General features: G+C 35.7%; 1 protein-coding gene across 3 annotated transcripts; it reads right to left on the reverse strand.

Annotated features, from left to right (window-relative positions):
* Nucleotides 1-4,103: 4,103 nt before the first annotated feature.
* On the reverse strand, nucleotides 4,104-19,655 carry stx16 (syntaxin 16). Of its 3 annotated transcripts, XM_060868490.1 has the most exons (9): nucleotides 19,206-19,655; nucleotides 15,467-15,478; nucleotides 15,217-15,324; nucleotides 11,440-11,580; nucleotides 10,925-11,087; nucleotides 10,415-10,503; nucleotides 8,155-8,298; nucleotides 6,177-6,257; nucleotides 4,104-6,045 (listed from the first exon to the last, which is right to left on the reverse strand). In XM_060868490.1, exons 1-9 carry the CDS (start codon nucleotides 19,284-19,286, stop codon nucleotides 5,944-5,946), a joined length of 921 nt encoding a protein of 306 aa, XP_060724473.1. In that variant the 5' UTR covers nucleotides 19,287-19,655; the 3' UTR covers nucleotides 4,104-5,943. The 3 variants fall into 3 exon arrangements, with proteins under 3 accessions (XP_060724473.1, XP_060724472.1, XP_060724475.1); XM_060868489.1 differs by lacking the exon at nucleotides 15,467-15,478 and having other exon boundaries at nucleotides 19,155-19,655; XM_060868492.1 differs by lacking the exon at nucleotides 15,467-15,478 and having other exon boundaries at nucleotides 19,206-19,654.
* Between the last annotated feature and the right edge of the window lie 1,373 nt (nucleotides 19,656-21,028).

Here is a 21,028-nt window from a genome sequence, read left to right on the forward strand (position 1 = left end):
AATATCTGTCTACCTGTTTAATATAGGGGGATCAAGGATAAATGTGGCACACAAACAGAGATGTGCTAGTACATGGTCCTTCCATGAGTTAACTACATGCTGTATGTGCCTATCATAATATATTTTGGGCATATGCTGATTGTTTGGCCGAGATTTGTGTTATGATCTGACATTTCTTCCATAGATTGTATCAAATTCTGATTAATATTGTTCTTTAAACAGCATTACTCTGATTTGTAAGAGTTTAATAAATAAATAAAAATTTTCCTCATCACTTCCAGTACCTTGTCTTCAATAGACAGCTGATGTTACAAAACACTTTGTAATCCTTTAAAAAGCTTACAGCAGCTCAGGACAGAAAAAGATGAAAAATTGCCTTTAGAAACCTCAGTTCAAACATTAGTTTCTCAGACCAATGTCAAAAAATTATCTTCGACCAGAAGGAGAGTTTCATGTTTGCGTGATCATCCATACAATCATGATATTCTTTCATTATACAGTAAATAGATAATATTTAGTCTATGTAACAACTGGAGTTCATAATTACCAGTTTAATCCTGCAGGACTGGGCACCAATAAAAAGACAGTGTAGGTGATATAAACCACAGCAACTAAATCAAGTTAAAAATCAAAGCATTTTTCAAAGTTCATATGAAAACATTAATATTGTGTGCTTCCATACAAATCCCATTCATACTGCTGAATTCAGACCACTGTGAGAATTCATTTGGGTTATATAAGTAATCATGCAAGGTTTCTTTTCCACAGGACTTTTGTTTCAAAACAAAATGATGAATATCTTCTATTTAGAATCTTCTATCTTCTGACTATCTTCTATTTCTATTTTATTCCTACAGTGAAACACTGAACTTGCATTGCCTTTTTTTGTTTTTTCTTTGGTGTGAAAATCAGTAAATTTTGGTATGTTTCACAAACATTTCACAGAACGGGAACATCTGAACACTTAGTCCTGTCTTGCTTACAGAGATCTATAAATCAGCCCTAAATGACAATGCTGGTTTTAAATCATATTGAGCTAGCTCAATATGATTGCGTGAGTGAATGAGTGTGTGTGTGTGTGCCCTGCGATGGGTAGGCACTCCGTCCAGGGTGTATCCTGCCTTGATGCCCGATGACGCCTGAGATAGGCACAGACTCCCCGTGACCCGAGGTAGTTCGGATAAGCGGTACAAAAATGAATGAATGAATGAGCTAGCTTAAAAATAATTGGCCTTGGCCACAAAACTCTGTATATATGTGTGTGTGTGTGTGTGTGTGTGTATATATATATGTATGTATATATATATATATATATATATACATACATATATATATATATATATATATATATATATATATATATATATATATATATATATATATATACACACACACATACATACATACATATATATATATATATATATATATATATATATATATATATATATATATACAAACATACATACACATTCATATATATATATATATATATATATATATATATATATATAGATAGATAGATAGAGAGATAGAGAGAGAGAGAGAGAGAGAGAGAGAGAGAGAGAGAGAGAGAGAGAGAGAGAGACATTGGTCACTGAAATAATGTGAAAATTGACTAATGATGAAAATCAGACACAGTTCCTTCCTTGGACCACTTTTGATATATACTGACCAGGAAAAGATAATCAGTGTTATTCACCTCACCTGTCAGTGGTCATATATTATATAAAGTCATGTAAAAAAAAAAAAATTGGACGCTCCTTGAAAATCTGTGTTTTTTTTTTTTTAAATAATTCAAAATATGGGCAAGTTAACTTCATTTGAACAATTTTGGAAGATTCAAGTAATATAATTAAACAAATAAAAGCAAAGCAAGGTTTTTTTAAGGATCTATAATTTCTTCTGAGGAAAAAGTAAGGGCACCCCCACATTTACTGAACCAAAGTACTTCACAGCATTAAAATAATAATAATAATAATAATAATAATAATAATAATAATAATAATAAATAATGAATGGTGGTGAACAGTTAAAATGGCAATAAAATGGCAATAAAATAGCAAAACCAAGACAATTACTATAAACCAAAAGCCATTCTAAATATTTGAGTGACCTGTTTTTGTTTAAAGGCAAACTTAAAAGTGATAGCACTTAACTCAGAACGGAGGGAATTCCAAATATTTGTATACGAAAATGGATAAAATTACCTACAGGTGTACCACATCGGGTGAAAATTATTAAAATGTTTTTACAGAAGAAGGTTGCCTTATTTATACCTTATATATTTACTTTGGTTTGCTCTTAATTGTTGAAGTGAGAGGTATCATCATGGTGAGATCGAAAGAGCTCTCTAAGGCCTTCAGAAAGATGATGCTTATGAGTCTGGTAAGGGATATAAAAAGATCTCAGAAGAATTTGGAGTCCACTGTCCGTAAAATCATTTGGAGATCATTCATCAAGTGAAGAACATTTAAAACAACTGCCATCAGGTCAGGCCATCCAAGCAAATTCACCCCAAGAGTAGACTGCAAGATGCTTAAAGAACTCTCCAAAAACCCTAAAATATCACCACAGGACCTACAGCAAGCTCGTGCTACAGTAAATGTCAAAGTGCAAAGTGCTTTCTGATCTACAATCAGAAAGAGACTGCACAACTTTAATTATCATAGGAGGTGTGCAAGGAGGAAACCTTTGCTGTCTAAGAAAAACATGAGGGCAAGACTGAAGTTGTGAAAGAACACAGAGACAAACTCCAAGACTTCTGGAATAATGTGCTTTGGACAGATGACCATAATAGAGAGAATGTTTGGCATAAAACAAATATAGCATTTCAGCAAAAGAACCTCATTCCAACTGTGAAACATGGAGGTAGAAGTGGACCTTGTAACATGACAAAAACATACCAGTAAATCCACCAAGGACAGGTTAAAAAGAAAAACATTGAGCATTCTGAAAAGGTCAAGTCAAAGCCCAAATCTAAATCCTATTGAGATCCTGTTTGGTGATTTGAAACAGAATGTGTATGCAAGAAACCCCTCAAACATCACACAGCTGAAAGAAATCTGCATTGAGGAGTGGGGGAAAAATTCTTCCCGTCGATGTCAGAAACTGGTCTTTGGCTACAAGAAACATCTACTGTAATTAAGGTTATTTCTGCCAAAGGGGGGAAACACTAGCTAGCTTTTTCCTCATTTTTTTTCTCTTTTGTTTAATAAGTGATTTTGTTTTTTTGTTTACAAGGAATTACTTTCATCTACAAGTATATACAATATATGACCACTGACATGTATAAAATATATTTCCTGACACAGAGGCAATATAAAATGGATAAAATAAAACATTTTTATTGTAAGATATATTGCAATGTTTGCAAAAGGTAAAGGAGATAAAGTCCAAACATCAGAAATGTGAACACACCACAGTCGTATTGTATCCTATGCAATGACTGAGAAAAAGAAGACAGGCAAATAGATAGACTTTATAAAAAGTCTTTTTGCAAAGCCTGAATGTTTGCACCTTTTTTTTGAGATACAGTCATGATGGAAATTTTGTTAAAACCTGTAATAGAATTTGGAAGGTATCTCAGTCTATTGCAGCCAACATGAATACACATTCACACTCTCATTCAGACCTAGGACCAATTTATTTTAGACAGGAGGTGAGAGGAGACTAGAGAAACCTGCATGGACAAGGGGAGACCATACACAGAAACTACATGCACATATGACCCATGTTTGGGCTAGAACTAGGAAACCTGGAGCTGTGAGTCAGAGATGATACCCATTGTGTCACTGCATGCTTTAATATGGTTTAATAAGGTCTGACAAAATAAAAAAACTGTCCTGTGAACCAAGTTGGCTTGTGTGGCCTGTCCTGTGAACTAGGTTGGTTTGTGTCCCCTCTGTCCACCTTATCATGTTTATTGGAATAAAAAAAATAAGCTGTGTACAATCAAGAAAGGTATAACTCGCTACATAATTGAATGTTTAAAAAATATTTTAAACATATAATTCACATTATCTGAATATAAAACAGCAAAATATACAACTTTAATCATTTAAATAGCCAAAACCAGTTTTGAATAAATATATTCGAGAAAATTCAGAATGACTAATCATTTATTATTCATGATTTAAACATCTTTGAAATATCTTCAAAATAACAAACACAAAATTACTTTGTGTTAATTTCCTTACAAACTGTCCAATATTCATTCCTTGGAAAATAGCAGATATAGTTTGATACTGATGAAGCAGTTGTACACACAACCTCAAGAATAAAAATAAAAAATGCTGACTTGGATGCTGAACAATGATTAATAATTACTCCCCCTCTTCTTAAAGTAAAGACCTTTTCAAATTGTGGGATTTCATAAAGTTTGGGGTCACAAACAGACCTCTTCATGAAAGAATATGAAACTCTTGAAACAAACAAAAAGATACGTCTAAATAATTGAACAAGCACAAAACACAAGTTTTTTCACTACACACACTGAAGACAGACAGACTTTATTCTTAACACACTTCATAAATACTATACAGCCAAAAGAATTTGAACACCTGACCAGCACTCCTACACTGGGCCTTCCCCAAACTGTGCAACAAACTTGAAAGCACATAATTCTCTAGAATGTGTCTGTACGATGCAACTAACTATAAGGTATAGGGTTTAACATAAACTTATTTCAGTTTGACAATGCCCCTATGCACAAATAATGCTCCATCAACACATGGTCTGCCAAGGGTGCTGTGAAGAACTCTAGTGGCCTTTTGGATTAACTGGAATTTTGACTGTCCTGAGAAACCTTCTTGTTTAATTTCACTAATGGTCTTGTAGATAAATGAGCAGAAATTCCCATAGCCACATTATAAAATCTAGATTAAAAAAAAACTCTCAAAAGAGTGGAGGATGTCATAGCAGCAAAGATACATGTTCAACAAGAATATGTGGGTATGATGGTCAGGTGACCAAATAGATTGGGCCATATAGTATTCTTTGTATTTATAATAAATAATTTAAATTTAATTGATTTTATATTGTACAGAACACATCAGTAGTACAGTCACATAGACCTGAGTAGTGTTTGGTCAAAGATCAGCTTGACAAAGGTGGCAGGGTCATTAACCAGAGACAAACAAAGGCAATAAATAAATTTAGTCACTTTTTCAACCCTTACAAATAGTTCCCTGGACTGAGACAGTGGGGAAAGAGGGGGTGGGTAAACTAAATAAAATAAATAATAAATCACATATATATGTGATTATCAAAAGAATCATTCAACCTTAAATAATGACAGCACCCAAACAGATGGAAACAAAGCTATGGTTTATGGAACGTGAAGCTCATTTGTTCACAAGGTCATTTGTTTAGGTCTCTCTGGATCAAAATTTAATTTGGTCACTTATGAAACTATTTTCCTCATGTTTCCTCAGCCATCTTAATCATTAGAAAATTCTGATATCAAGTTCAGGAACTGTCCACAATACCAGATACTATGGCTCCATTTTAAAGGGCCAACATCTAAAGAATTGTTATTTTATGTATGTCTCTGCTTTCTGCTCTGAAATGAAATTGAGGGCAATGAATGAATGCAAACGGAATATTTTGGATAAAAAAAACAAAAAAAAACAGACAAAACTAGACTATAGCAAAAGCTGCCATTTTACTTACAACTACAGTCCTTGCTGAGAACAAGACAACTTAAACAATTACAGAAAACAATTAATTCAAGCACAAGCAATAGCTTGCTTTTCTGTGTAAGGGACAGCTATACCCTGCTCAAGACATTTATCAGAATTTATCAGAAACTCCAAATTCTACACAAGAACAGTAGTAGTTGGTGTGGTTTCTATAAAAGGAGTTTATGTGATAATTGATGGCTCACAGGATGTTGACACAAAAGGCCTTGCTTCTTTAAATGGGGAAACATTAACTGCATCGTTAAAACTTTGTCATAAACAGAACAAGAATTAGAATAATAACTATGACAAAAAGGATTAAAATCACCAGCATCTTTCGATTTTTCTTTTGGTATTGTTCAGCCTAAAGGGACAGGAAAAGCCACTGTTAATATATGCAAAACACTGAATGTATTATCAATGATATTGTTGACACAGAAGGCTAGTAATTGTCATTTTTTGCTGAAAAAGAGAATTATTAAAGATGGCCATTACCTTTTGTAACTGCTTCAGTCCATCTTCCGTTTTGATGCAGGCTTGCTCCACATTGAAGTCAATTCGGTCAAGAACTGTACCCTGTTTTAAGTACACAAATAAACCTTTTCATTTGAGTCACAGCCATGTTTGTCAATATGACATGTTCAGTGACACAAATTCTACGATTCTGTATGATGTGTGAATCACATGAAACCAATTTATAACATTCATACACCACCCTGTGAAATAATGAAATTCAGTGTAGTGAGTGTGAAATATTAAGCAATTCAATTACCATTAATTATAATGTCAGTGAAAAACATATCAATGTAAAAGGCCTACACTTTGATGTTAAAATTGCAGGTTTCGAATTATGTAAAAAAAAAAAAAAAAGAAGAAGATAAATTATATCAGAACTTTTTCCATCTTTCATGTGATACAGAACCCAATAAAATTGAAGTGACAAAACAGAAACATATTTGGGAGTACAATAACCTGGTTGCACAAGAGTGCAATCATGTTAAGGCTTTCTTGAAGAAAGAAAGCCTCATGCTGCATCACAGGATGGTGAAACGTACTCAGAGGAAAGCATCTGCCCCATTCTGCATGCTTAATCTCACAGATGCACATAATTGACAAGAGACAGTATTTTCTACCCAGACAGCAAGAACATTTTTGCTGGCATGGACTCTTAGCAATAGGTGCCTATGATATCAACTCCAGACAACAAAGTGAATGTTTTTTTGGTGGAGCACATGATCTGTCAATTTTATTCCACTCTTCCTTACAAAAATAATTCAGATCTAGAAAGTCTAGAGGATCTCTTGTGCACAGCCCTCATTACACAGATTTCTATAAGAGTTTGGCTCTCACCATTTAAGCCATTCCTTTGTTGAACTGGATTTATGTTTCAGATACCTGAAGGTTTTGGGACAAAACAGATATGTATTGAGAGCCATCAATGATTTATTTTAGCTTACTACAAATGCAGTCTTAGCTTAAGAGTAGCAGCGCCATAGCATGAAGCCACCTCAGCCATGCCTCACCATGGGTATGGTATTCTTTGTGTGATAAGCTGTTGCAGTTATTAAATTTACAACAAACATATCTTTATTAATTGAGCCCAATATGTTCTACCTTGCAAAAGTCCCTAAAACATCCGATGGTCTGACAAAATTTAGGCAGGTTTATGTGGTTTTGTGTGTGTGTTGGCATTGGACTCTTGATGGATATTGTGTTGCCACACTTTCTACATTTATTGATGATTGTAAATAATGTTTTGATGGTTCGTGTAATGTTTTGGAATCTCCTGACCAATACCTTTTGACAATAAGATCCAATTCAGCACTTTTTAGATGATGGCTTCAACAACTGAATGAATGCAGCTCATTCTAACCCATTCTAACCCTAAAATTCAAGTTTTTCCACTCGCTTTCTGTTGGTTGCTAAATCACCTTAAAGGGGAAAAAGATCTGTATAATTGGTTTAATTATTTTACATGACAAGAACCCAAACTTAACAGGACTGTGTAAAACTTTTATAACCAATGTATATTGTCAATTAGCCACATTTACAGGAGAGCTGCACTGGCCAGAATTAATTTATGGAATTGTGACAATTGATTGAATGTGATGAAGCGAATTTCATTTTGGCTACAAATATTATATACGGAACCATCACTGACACACAAAGACTAACACTGGACTACATGTATTTTATCGTAGGCCAACACTATGAACTTTAGAATGCAGCATATTCAGAGATATATATATATATATATATATATATATATATATATATATATATATATATATATATATATATATATATATATATATATATAAATATATAGATATATATATATATATATATATGTATCTATATATATATATATATATATATATATATATAAAAACATATATAAAACATATAGAAACTGGCTGAACATTTAACTGTAAATTACCTATTGTAAGGCATCAAATGCAAAATCACTGACCTGCTCTACCACCATGCTAGCAAGATCTCGAAAAATCTCATTAAGATCAGAGATAGACTGTACAATTTGCTGGATGTCTCGCTCCCTCTCTTCCACCATTACTGTGTTTTGTTCCACCAGAGCAAGTTGGTCATCTGTAAAACCCTGAGAGAACAAGAGAGTGAGACATGGAAAAAGGAGAAGACAAGGGAAAAAAGTTTTTTTGTTGATGTACAGCAACATTGTGCAGTGAACACAGTGTGATTAATATCATAATTAAAGGTTCATGAATTCTAACTCAAGAATTGTTTAACTTTATTTTCAACAGTAATATTTTACTGTAATATAAATTTTAAAACAATATAGAAAAACCTGTTGCTTAGCTTTGATGGAGTTGGATGCTAAACAGTAGACATGATCAATGTCTTAATTGTTTGAGACCAGAGCATCTTTGACAAGCACTTAAACTACATTTACTACCATTTGAAAAATGCTATGACTACCCCCTGGGCAACACCAAGAGCAGTATCAGTGGCAGACTTGCATTTAAGCAGCAACATGGCATGACTCTTGCCCTTAAACAGGAACGGTTTATGACCCTGCAAATTTTACATCCTACATAGAAAACAGAATCAGTACTATAATTTAATCCGCAACAGATTACATGAATGAAAGAGTGCATGTATCTGAAACTGAGATCAGAAAAAGAACATCGTCCTCATCCTCTGTCAGACACAGTACTAAGAGGCAGGGTGATTCTTATAATTTAAAGATAGCAGTGTCAGTACTAGAGTCATTCATTCTCAGTAATAGCAGTATCAATGCATTAATGATTCTCATTCTCAAAATCTTGATTACTATCAGCATTTCAGTGGATCTCATACTTAAAGGTAGGGTCTCCGTTGTTTGAGAAATGCTTCAGTCGGGCCGATAAACAAAACAAAAAACAAAACTAACGTGTAGCCAATGAGCAGAAAGGGGTGTGTCTTGACAATATGGGCGGAGAGAGTGTTCAGTGTGCATGTGTGACATTAGCAGAAAGCGGTTTTAGCATTGACACGGAGGATAAAAACAAAGAAAGAAAGCGAAGAAAGACTTACGATAAGGCAAGAAGTAGGACCCGTGTTAATATAGGATCAGCTTTCCAGCGCTGGAGAGAACTGACGGAGCGGGAAGTTGGCCACATATTCACAGATTTGAGTTTCCCGAGTCAATAACTCCTGAGCTAAACGCTGTTACTACACAAATAACACCTCTTTTCTATTAATGTAGAGAGGCAGCTACAACCGTGTTTTGCTAGTAATAGCGTTTAGCTGTTATTGACTCTGGAAACTCGAATCTGTGAATATGCGGCCAACTTTACTTAAGACCCCGAGGCGCTTTTTTCCTTCTCGATAGGTGAGTAACGTTGGTTTTGCTTTGTTTCACAGAACTAATTTACGCTGTCCTTTGCATGATTATGCTTGTGTGTCATTTTTGCTTGTTTGTTTATCTGCAATCGTATTGTTCTTCCCTTCAGCTATGATAAAGACACATTTCTTTCCATTAGTTGCCTGGGTTACGTATGTATGTGTGGGCGGAGCTATCAATCCAGGGGTGGGACTCATTTGGGTTAGGGGCATGTTTGTTTTGGTGATTTCAAATGTCAACATTGGCTTTCAAACAACGGAGACCCCATGTTTAAGAATCAGAAATGAGCAATATTATCAAGATTATGAGTGTACATCATTCCCACAGAATACTGTATCAGTACTTATTGAAGCACTTATTGTCTACAGATTGTACTTGGCGAAGTGTTGTGAATCCTTGTGACAACTCTGATATACCATCTCTACAAGTCTAGAAGGAAACCTCCTAGCAGTCTGAAACGTATGCAAGTTAAATGTAGCTGGAATAAGCAACCAATAAAATAATGTAATATGTGAGGTCACAGTCACAAAGTAATGACTTTGATCATAGTATTTGGCTAGGGAAAAAAGAATGCAAAAACTCAGTTAGTTCCTAAAGGAAACTGTGGTAATCCTAAACTTAATCTGGAAACCATAGTATCAGTTTGGTTTGGATTGTTGAAGATTTTTAACTTAAAAAATAATACACGGCTAACGCAACTAATAAAACGCAATAGTCACACACAAACAATGTAAGGCAGTTGCGTTAACCATGTATTATTTTTATGTATTTTAAATGCATAAAAAAGATTTAGAAAAAGACTGAAAAGATTTACCAGATTTAGTTTTAACAGGTAAGATTTTTTATAGGAAAAAAAACATTAGTTGTGTACCCTGTCATGAAGTGCTATGCCTTCATCTTCCTCCATCAAGGGACCAGAGTCAAAGAAGTGCTTTGACCTTTCTTCACGATTTTTCATGCCTGAGGAAGATATCAAAAATGGTTAGAGGAGTCTGCACATAGCAAAACATTTTAAACTCAACCTTTTTAAAAGTAGTTCAACCTTTTGAAATATAAGCTTGTTGTCTTACTGTATTCAGTTACATTAAAGCTGCAATAACGTGAAATCTGGTAGTAAAACATTATTGCAAGATATATGCAGATAATTTATGCAGATAAACATTATTTGCCTGTAGATAATAGCTTCATTTAGAATTCAGTGGTTGATTACAAAATACTGTTTCTATTGTTGCACCCCCAGGTTTACAGAAGTGTTATGAGATTAAAAGAGATTTATAAGAATAAAAGAGAATATAATAGTCCATATAATCTAATGATTTAAAGGCATAACATGTAGGATTAAATACAAGAGAGTTATATTAAAGTGTGCATATGCACTCACGTTTTAGGTAACTGGACTGTGTATGTCTAAAATTGGTTGAGAGCTCCTGAAGGCTCTGTGCCAATGAGGAGATGACGTTTCTGAGCAGCCTTCCTTCCTGTTCTGTACAGTGAACAGACCGAGACTGCAGACCCACTACTGCACGCTGACAGCGATGAAACATCTACACGCAAACACATTATACAGTAGTTCGTAGACAGAAATATATATTGTGAATATGTATTAGCTGCTTATAATACTTAATTCAGACTTAAAAGGAATTGGAATGTAAGTACTATATTTCCCCCTCATCTTTTGCTTCATATGCATGTTATATTAAAAAATAAGCTAAGCAGAGAATAGCTGGTAGAGTTCAAACTCCTTTCAATTATATTGAAGCATTACAATTACAAGCATTTCAATTACATTGATCAGCAATCTATTTCCCTTTCAGATTTAAGCACCCAATAATGAGGGAGTGCAAAAATCCAAACAGCCATTTATTTTGTTGTAATGAATTCTGTGTGGGTTTTAACCTGTGTGATTTCCTGTGTGGTGATTTCAATGCCATGTTCCTCCTTAGTGCTGTCATCCAGTGTAGGCCGATTCATGTGTCTATCATGCAGACCTGCCAGCTCCTTCATTTTCTGCCGTATACGTGTGATCTCATACTGAATCTGCAGAAAAAGGAGTATAATATCTCACATCATTTGGAACTCTGAAACTATAATAATGGTGACAGAAAAGTTATTCATTAAATGCAGTTAATTAAGCTGGGTGAACTATACATGTATTTCAAATTCAAATTTTATTTGTCACATACATAAGCATGCACAGTACAACATGTAATGAAATGTGTTTTACAACTGTTCCTTATGAAGTAAGTAAAAGTATAAGAAAAAATAGTAAGATGGGTAGAAGTACAGATACAATAAAAATAAATAAATAAATAAATAAAATGTGCTAGGCAGCAGTGAATGGGATAGAATGTGGATGAGTATGTTTTATATATATATATATATACACACACATATATATATATATATATATATATATATACACACACACACACACACATACAGTATATATATGTTATATAATTTGTGTGTATATAGGGCAGATACAGATATATATGAATACCTTTCTTTTTCACACAGTGTCATGTGGGTTTGGATTTTGTTTTCTCTTAATAATAAAAAGCTTCATTTAAAAAATGCATGTAGTGTTTACTTGTGATATCTTTGACTAATATTTAAATTTGTTTGATGATCCAAAATATTAAAGTGTGACAAACGTGTAAAAAAAATAAAAAATCTGGAGGGGCAAACGCTTTCACACCACTCATACACATACATAAATACATACATACACACACACAGTTAGGTCCATATATATTGAATAAAATGAAATAAAATGAGAAAAAAAAAAACAAGATGCATTTGAAGAGCAGACGTTCAGCTTTAACTCAATGGGTTGGAAATAAATATCAAGTAAAAGGTTCAGGAACTGCAACCATTTTTATGCACTCTCCCCATGGACATCACCAGAGACTGGGTTTCCTCCTTTCTTATGCCTTGTCAGACCTTAACTGCAGCTGTCTTCAGTTGATGTTCGTTCATGGGTCTTTCTGCCTCTAGTTTTGCCTTCAGCAAGTGAAATGCATGTTCAATCGGGTTGAGATCAGGTGATTGACTTGGCCATTGCAGAATATTCCTTTTTTTTCCTTAAAAAACTCCTAGGTTGCTTTTGCAGTGTGTTTGGGATCATTGTCCATCTGTGCTGTGAAATGCCGTCCAATCAATTTTGCTGCATTTGGCTTATTCTGGGCAGACAGTATATTCCTATACACTTCAGAATTCATCCGGCTGCTTCTGTCTTTTGTCACATCATCAATAAACACCAGTGACACAGTGCCACTAGAAGATATGCATACCCATGCCATTACTCTGCCTCCACTATGTTGTACAGATGAAGTTGTATGCTTTGGATCATGAGCTGTTCCAAGCCTTCTCCATACTTTTCTCTTCCTGTCATTCTGGTATAGGTTGATCTTAGTTCCATCCGTCCAAAGAATGCTTTTCCAGAACTGGTCAGGCTTTTTAGATGTTTTTTGGCAAAGTCTAATCTGGCCGTTCTTTTCTTCACCTTCTCTTGAATGTAGACTTTGACAATGACATGCCTACCTCCTGGAGAGTGTCCTTCACTTGGCTGGGTGTTCTGAATGGGTTTTGCTTTACCATGGAGAGGATCCTGCGATCATCTACTACTGTTGTCTTCCATACATGGCCAGGCCTTTTTATGTTGCTGAGCTCACCATTGCATTCATTTTTTTCTCAGAATGTACCAAACTGTTGATCTGGCCACTCCTAATGTTCCTGCTATCTCTCTGATTGATTGTTTTGTTTTTGAATCCTAAGAATGGCCTGTTTGACTTGCATGGAAAGCTCCTTTGAACGCGTGATGTAGGTTCACAGCAACAGATTCCAAGTGCAAATACCACACTTCCTCAAAATAACTCAACAAACATCCATTAATGTCTAAACCACAGGTTGCCACTGGAGTCCTCTTCCACTCCTCCATGGTCACATCATAGTGCTGGTGGATGTTAGAGACGTTGCCCTCCTCCACCTTCCGTTAGAGGATGCCCCACAGATGTTCAATAGGGTTTAGGTCTGAAGACATGTTTGACCAGTCCATCACCTTTACCCTCAGCTTCTTTAGCAAGGCAGTGGTCGTCTTGGAGGTGTGTTTGGGGTCGTTATGTTGGAATACTGCTCTGTGGCCCAGTCTCCAAAGTCAGGAAATCAGGCATTCATGGTTTCCTCAATGAACTGCATCTCCCCAGTGCCGGCAGCACTCATGCAGACTATGACACTCCCCACCATGCTTGACTGTAGGCAAGACACACTTGTCTTTGTACTCCTCACCTGGTTGCCTCCACACATGCTTAACACCATCTGAACCAAATAAGTTTATCTTGGTCTCATCAGACCACAGGACATGGTTCCAGTAGTCCATGTCCTTAGTCTGCTTGTCTTCAGCAAACTGTTTGCTGGCTTTCTTTGCATAATCTTTAAAAGGGGCTTCCTTCTGGGATGACAGCCATGCAATTTGATGCAGTGTGTGGCGTATGGTCTGAGCACTGACAGCCTGACCCCAAACCTCCTGGAATTCAGTCTTTTCCTTTCTCCAAAAATTTGCCTTTTCATATTAAAACCAAAAAGTTTTATTTTGGTCTCATTCATTCACAAATTTTCTTTTCCAATAGTCTTCTGGCTTGTCCACATGATCTTTAGCAAACTACATGGGCAGCAATGTTCTTTTCGGAGAGTAGTGGCTTTCTCCCTGTAACCCTGCCCTGCACACCAAGGTTGTACAGTGTTCACCGGATGGCAGACTCACAAAAATGAACATAAGCCAAAGTAAAGAGTAAAGAGGCCTTTAGTTTCTTAGAAGTTACCCTGTATTTCTTTCTGACCCAACAGACTATTACATGTCTTGCTTTTGGAGTGATCTTTGTTGGTTGACCACTTCTGGGAATGTAACAATAGTCTTAAATTTCCTCTATTTGTCCAGAATCTATATAACTATACCCTGATTTTCCAGCCTGATGAGCAACAATAACACTTTCTGAGTGGCCTCAGAAATCGCCCTTGTTTTTGCCATGATCCACTTCCACAAATACGAGTCATGAACATTAGACTTCTGATAGATCTCTGTTCTTTAAATAAAATAGGACACTCACAGAGACCTGATTGTCATCTCATTGCCTGAAATCAGTAACTCAAATTTGACCTTAAAAATGAAACACTAATCCGAGACATTCACATACTTTTGCCTCTCACAGATATATAATAATGGAACATTTAACACTGTATATAGCTAGGGGGCACGGTGGCTTAGTGGTTAGCACGTTCGCCTCACACCTCCAGGGTTGGGGGTTCGATTCCCGCCTCCGCCTTGTGTGTGTGGAGTTTGCATGTTCTCCCCGTGCCTCGGTGGTTTCCTCTGGGTACTCTGGTTTCCCCCCCGGTCCAAAGACATGCATGGTAGGTTGATTGGCATCTCTGGAAAATTGTCCGAAGTGTGTGATTGCGTGAGTGAATGAGAGTGTGTATGAATGAATTCAGTATTCAGTGAATGAATGTATATAGCTAGACAGACAGAGGTTTATGTGTGTATAAGAAATAATGACAAAATGTTCCACAAATTCTAATTTGTGTGGAATTCTACTTAATGAATAATGTATTTTGTGGAAAAGAAAATATTATACTTCCAGTCTACCCTATTTTTCTCAGAAAAATCTACTTTACCTCATCCACACCTTCTATCCATTTGGGTGAGAGCCTTTTAGTGACGCCGATGCCAGCCTCTGGATCCAAACTAATTCCAGGTACCAGAGCCATTCGATCATCAACCAGCTATTGACAGAAGACATGAAAAGGGTGTCACAGTTTGTGATCTTGACAATCACTTTGAGTACTGGAATGTACTGTGCATAGCGTAGTCAATTAAACTATATCAAAATTTCTCCTACTGAGATGCAAAATGATTGAAAGATACCTCATCATACTCCTAATTTGAGACAGAGTCCAGTAGAGTCCCATCCAATGAGATAAGAAAGAGAAAGTAAAGAGGTGAGATCAGGTAGAGACGTGACAGCAAATGAGTCCAAAGCAAAAGGCAGAGATCAGCATCAAAAACACAACAGGATTAGAACAATCGTTTACTATGCAAAAAAAAAAAACGGTTTATAAGTAACGTAAAAAGAAAATTCAATTGATTAATCAAATTCCAAATCCAAAGATAAATCCCAAATCATAAACAGGTCTAGTATCTTTAGTGATTAGTTTTAATAATTTGTTAAAGAAGACTGCATAAATAACTAAAAACAACACAACTTTTCCCAAGCAAATTATATACTGATAAATTGAAAATTTGCAAGCCTAAAACTAGCATCACAGTGTGCAATTTCAAAAGGATATAAGCAGGTGTCTATGAAATAGCTGTAGCAAGTACACAGAAATAAGTTCAGGAGCTGCTAGACCACCATTATCCCAGACACACAAGGCTACTTGGGTTAAAGCATCAGTAAGGAATGTTCAAAGCATGGCATTCTTATCCATCACTTAAGGGTCTAAAGTTGCCGCATGGCTGTAATTTGAACATACAGAGTGCATTAACACACAGAGTGCACCCCAAACAATGACTATTTTAACATGCTACAGATTACACTAGATTGGGATACACTGCTTAGTTAAAATAAGTAGGAAAAAAGTCACACTACAAAAATGTATTCAGTTTTATTATATTAAATATATATAGTTTCATAGACACACAATAATAAAACTCAATTTAGAACCAGTACTAGCGTCTCAATGGTCTCACGGATGCCTGATACCGTGAAACTGATTGAAACTAACCAGAAATGTCACACAGAAAATCCCTTTTAAAATGACAGTGAAGTTTACTTACAAAGCTTCAAAGTCAATATTTAGTTAGCAATCTGGAGATTTGAGTTATCCCCATAGCCTGGCCTGTCTTATCAATGATTAGGCCTGGTTGTTTTTTACTTTGATGCAGCCACATGGCTGGTAGATCCCACAAATTATGTTTGGTCCATGTAGTCAAATAGTGTTTGCCAAACATCTAGAGACAATTGTGTGAGAAAATCAGAGATCAACTGTTTAGGAAATACTCAAATCACCATATCAGTAACTAACAACCATCCCCTAGCATCAAAATCACAGAGATCACATTTTTTACTACTCGTGAAAGTTTGCGTTTAATTTGAGAACTGTTTTTCAGTCTCAACAAGGTGAATTGGTTTTTAGAGGTTTTCAGTGCCTTGGTAACTTACTACATGATTAACCTGCACGGGAGAGGTTTTTATTCTCAAATCCAACTCAACTTGGAACAATCAGCTGCGAGCAATCTGAGACATCAAAGTTAACCGTTTTGTGGAGAACTTCCAAGAGAACTTTAACAAAGATTTCTGCAGTTAATGTAGCATTAAATGCCCCATATTACACATAATGTCTTGCTCTTCAACCACAATGTATGCACACCTTATTTCCCACCATGCTGCCAATGTCTGATTTTAATGTGCAATCACAATGACAAATTTGATAACCAGCACGTTTAAACTTATTAGTACTGGTTGGACTTTGTCCACCTTACATTTACTGTTTGTACAACTCACTTCTAGAAACAGGCCTCTGGACACATTTTTCAGAGGAGGGTGATAATCATCAAAAACATCTAGAGATTTATAAACAATATGACTTGAACACATCACTCTATCCTAACAAGGTGGAGTTGGTTTACTCAAATAATTAATGAATGGTCATATGGATCTGAGTGACACTGCCAAGGGCCAAATTGTGATTTGAATTGTGAATCAGAGCATCTGCAAAACAGCAGGTCTTGGGGGGGCTTGTGGGGTGTACCTGGCATGCAATGGTTTCCAAATTGCAAAAGGTTATCCAAATAAGGGCAACTGATAAACTGAGGATAGGGTCACTGGCACCCAACGTTCACTGATGGGTAACAAAGGCTTGCAAATGTCAATACAGACTACAATAGAACAGTCTCAAAGCACACAATGCATTGCAGCTTTCTGGAGATGGGGTGCCCATGCTGACCCTAATGCTTTTCTGCTAACCACAATTTTACAGAATGGGTATCTGATGCCACTTTTCCACCGAGGCAGTTTGAGTGCTGGTTCGGAGCCAGAGCCTAATATAGAACCAGTTCTTTCTTTCTCGACAGCCAAAGCACCGGCTCTGAACCAGGAAAAGTTGTTCTTAAGTAGCACCAAAACGTTGCTGGTCTAGACGTAAGAACCGCTTGTGTCAGGGGCTGTGGGCGGGGCTACTGTTAGCGCATTTGATAATGTACCTTAAGTATACTAGTGTTTAATACACTTTTATTTACCACAATATGATACATTATCAGCACACTTTCTTCCAGAAAACCAAGTGTAAATGCTCTTCTTTTTGCCACAAATACAAACAATAAATCCCAAGTGATTATTGCCACAAACACTACATACAAATACCCCACTACTGTTAAATATACCGAAACTCCAAAATTGCCCCTTAACCCATGAATAACCTAGGAATGATAAATACACCCAAATCCTAAAATAAGTATAATCATAAATGGCCCAAACTCAAATATACACAGTCCAATGACCTTTAGAGTCTAATTCTCCCCAAACACATAATACCCTGTAACCTATAATTTCACCCAAAACCTTGCATCAACACGGAAAACCTTAACACTGCTCTTTATTTCTTACCTCTTTTTTTTTGCAATTTTCTTTCAGTTCACCTTGTCAAAAAAGTCCAATTGGAATTTCAGCTAATCTTTTTAGGTTCTTATCTTTAGAATCCTGTAAACATCTTAAGAGGTATTGATGATAATTAAGGGATAATAACGTATAAAATATTCATTAAAAAAGTGTGAAACAGTAAATGTCTTTAATACAATTAAATATTTGCACAAAACGTGCTGTCTTTACGAGTCATTACAATTATATTTTGTAAACACTTTTATTCAGCAATTTTAACTTTCAGAATTCAGAAACATTTCTAATAAATATAACACTGTGAATTCCAATATAGACCTGAATAGGAACCCAAATGGATACAATTATAAATCCTGTAGAAGTGGTCCTAGGGGATGTTTATGTCTTTTCCAATAGAAAATTCTTATGAGAATCTTATAGAAATGCTTGCAAAATATGATAGTATTTCTAATTAGAATTCTATACATTGTTATTATTATTATATATTTTTGAGAAGGTTTTTTTTTTTTAAAGTATTGTATTTCCACTGTGCACTAGCATCTCTAACCAAACCGTCTAGTATTAAAATAAACTACTAAGTGAAGCACAGTCCATGTTTTTATTAGTGTTTTCAGAAGATACAAACTAGCACATGTCCGTTAAGCAATAGGCAGGAACCATAGCTAGATCAGATATATCTAAATACCAAGGAATCCCAGATCACATTCCACTAAGCTGGACATCAAGCCAAGGTGATTCTGGGTAAAACTAAACGTCACTTAAAATGATATAAAGGGCAAACAGGTGAGGCAGATCTTTGACTTGCTTTGCTGCGTGGTAAATTATATATTAGGTGGTGTTTTTAAAGCAGCAGAGTCAATTTACAAGCTAGCGTTTTACTAAATAATATGCTATGACACACCAAACCAAATCAAGTCAGACAATTAACATGAGACTCACCGCAGCATTGCTACGTGTATTCAGAGTACGACGGGGCTCATATGTACTCACTTGCTCAGCCAATATCTGTCGGTTTTGGATCGCATTGTTCCGCATTAATAAGAAGGCATCGGTCAGGCGCCTAGTTGCCATGACTACTTTCAGTACATACGAGGGCAGGCTAGGGCGATCAAATAATGGCTGTCTGTCTCTGGGTCGCTTTTTGTCTACAGATTTCGGCAGGTAGCTAATCAATGCTAGCAATGTAGCTTGCAATAGAGCAGACAGCCCCGAATAACAATTTGTCACAATGACCTCGTCAGCGCCGCAGTTTCTACGCTAAAACAAGAATAAAAACGATCATATAATACGTCTGGTGTCCGTTTTAACTAAAAGCCTGAAAAGATCACTTTATAGCAACTAAGGTATGTGATACGTAAACATGAGATCACATCATCACATCCGGTTTAATCAAAGACATTTGAAGAAACAGCGAGAGGCCACAAACAACGAGAGCATCATGGACGCTTCCGGGAAAAGCGTTAGCCAATTGGCCGCATTTCTTCTTACAATACACCCTCTAGGTTTTTTGTCTGTGGCATTAATGCAAAAGGTTATTATTACTTTTAAATATATCATTTAAACAAATCTATATTATGTTACCTAAGCCTATTAATTACATATGTCTATACCGAAAATAATGTAGGGGACATTAAAAAAGATAAAATAAAATAAAATAAAATAAACACTTCAAGTGAAGGTGGTTTACATCCAATCCGTATATTGCCGCCACCTATTGGACTGGAGTGTGGGAAGAAAATAAATTAAAATTAAATAAAAAGTGCTGCTATTTTGTGAATTTGAAATGGGTAAATAAAGTTAAATTTGTCCCTTGACAAAAAAAAAAAAAAATCCAGAAGGATTCCAGTAAAAAACGTGTAGAGGATTCTAATCATAATTTCTGTCATATTTTAGAACCAAGATTCCTATCAGAATTGTCGAATAGGTTAAAAAACATAAATATACTGCATGACCACTTCATGTCTATTTGGGGATTTAAGGTGAACATTTCCACTGCATTTTTTTAATTTTTACCCAGACAAACCACATGACCCGCAACATCTGCAACATGATTGCAGGTCACCTGCTATCCTAGTGTCATTTCACATACACCTTTAATAAACCTTAAACACATGTTTAAGTTTGTGAAATAATTTTAATTTAGAACACAAAATAAAAGTCTCTAAAATACTGTATAAAATTCATTTTAAACCTTTTCATAAAACATTTAAACATTATACACAAAACTTTAAATAAAACATTTACACATTAAATCTAAACCATGCAAGTTAATGTTAAAAACATTATGTTAAAAAAAATGTGAAAACAAACTGAAGAAACACAAAATAAGGCTTATAATGTTTCAAAGTTGGGTTGTAAAATTTATTTGTAATAAAGTACAAAACACTACTGATTCTAAAACACTTTCTGTCTTCTTCTTCTTCTTCTTCTTCTTCTTCTTCTTCTTCTTCTTCTTCTTCTTCTACTTTTGCCTTTTCCTGTTAAGGGTCCACCTAACTCTATCCTCAGCATCCTCTACTCTTGCACCAATTAAGTTCATGTCCTCTTTTAACACATCCTCTCTGGCCTTCCTCTTGACCTCTTACCTGGCAGCTCCATTTCCTACAATCTTCCAACAATATAACCACTCTTCTTCCCCTGCACATATCCAAACCATCTCAGTCTAGCCTCTATGACCTTTTCCCCAAAACCTGAGTCAACCTGAGCTGTCCCTCTGATGTGCTCGTTCCTAATCCTGTCCTTCCTCTTCACTCCTAAAGAGAACCTCAACATCCTCATCAAATTTTCAAAATTTTTGTGTGTTAGGTGTTTGT

The sequence above is a fragment of the Tachysurus vachellii genome, chromosome 4 (assembly GCF_030014155.1).
Source record: "Tachysurus vachellii isolate PV-2020 chromosome 4, HZAU_Pvac_v1, whole genome shotgun sequence".
Taxonomy (NCBI): domain Eukaryota; kingdom Metazoa; phylum Chordata; class Actinopteri; order Siluriformes; family Bagridae; genus Tachysurus; species Tachysurus vachellii.

Excerpts from the sequence above, each read along its gene's own strand:
- stx16 (XM_060868489.1), bottom strand. The coding sequence starts at position 19,286 with ATGGCAACTAGGCGCCTGACCGATGCCTTCTTATTAATGCGGAACAAT. Across the intron at positions 15,325-19,154 it reads ATACACGTAGCAATGCTGCG|CTGGTTGATGATCGAATGGC; the intron begins GTGAGTCTCATG and ends TTCTGTCAATAG. Across the intron at positions 10,504-10,924 it reads ACAGTCCAGTTACCTAAAAC|GCATGAAAAATCGTGAAGAA; the intron begins GTGAGTGCATAT and ends TATCTTCCTCAG.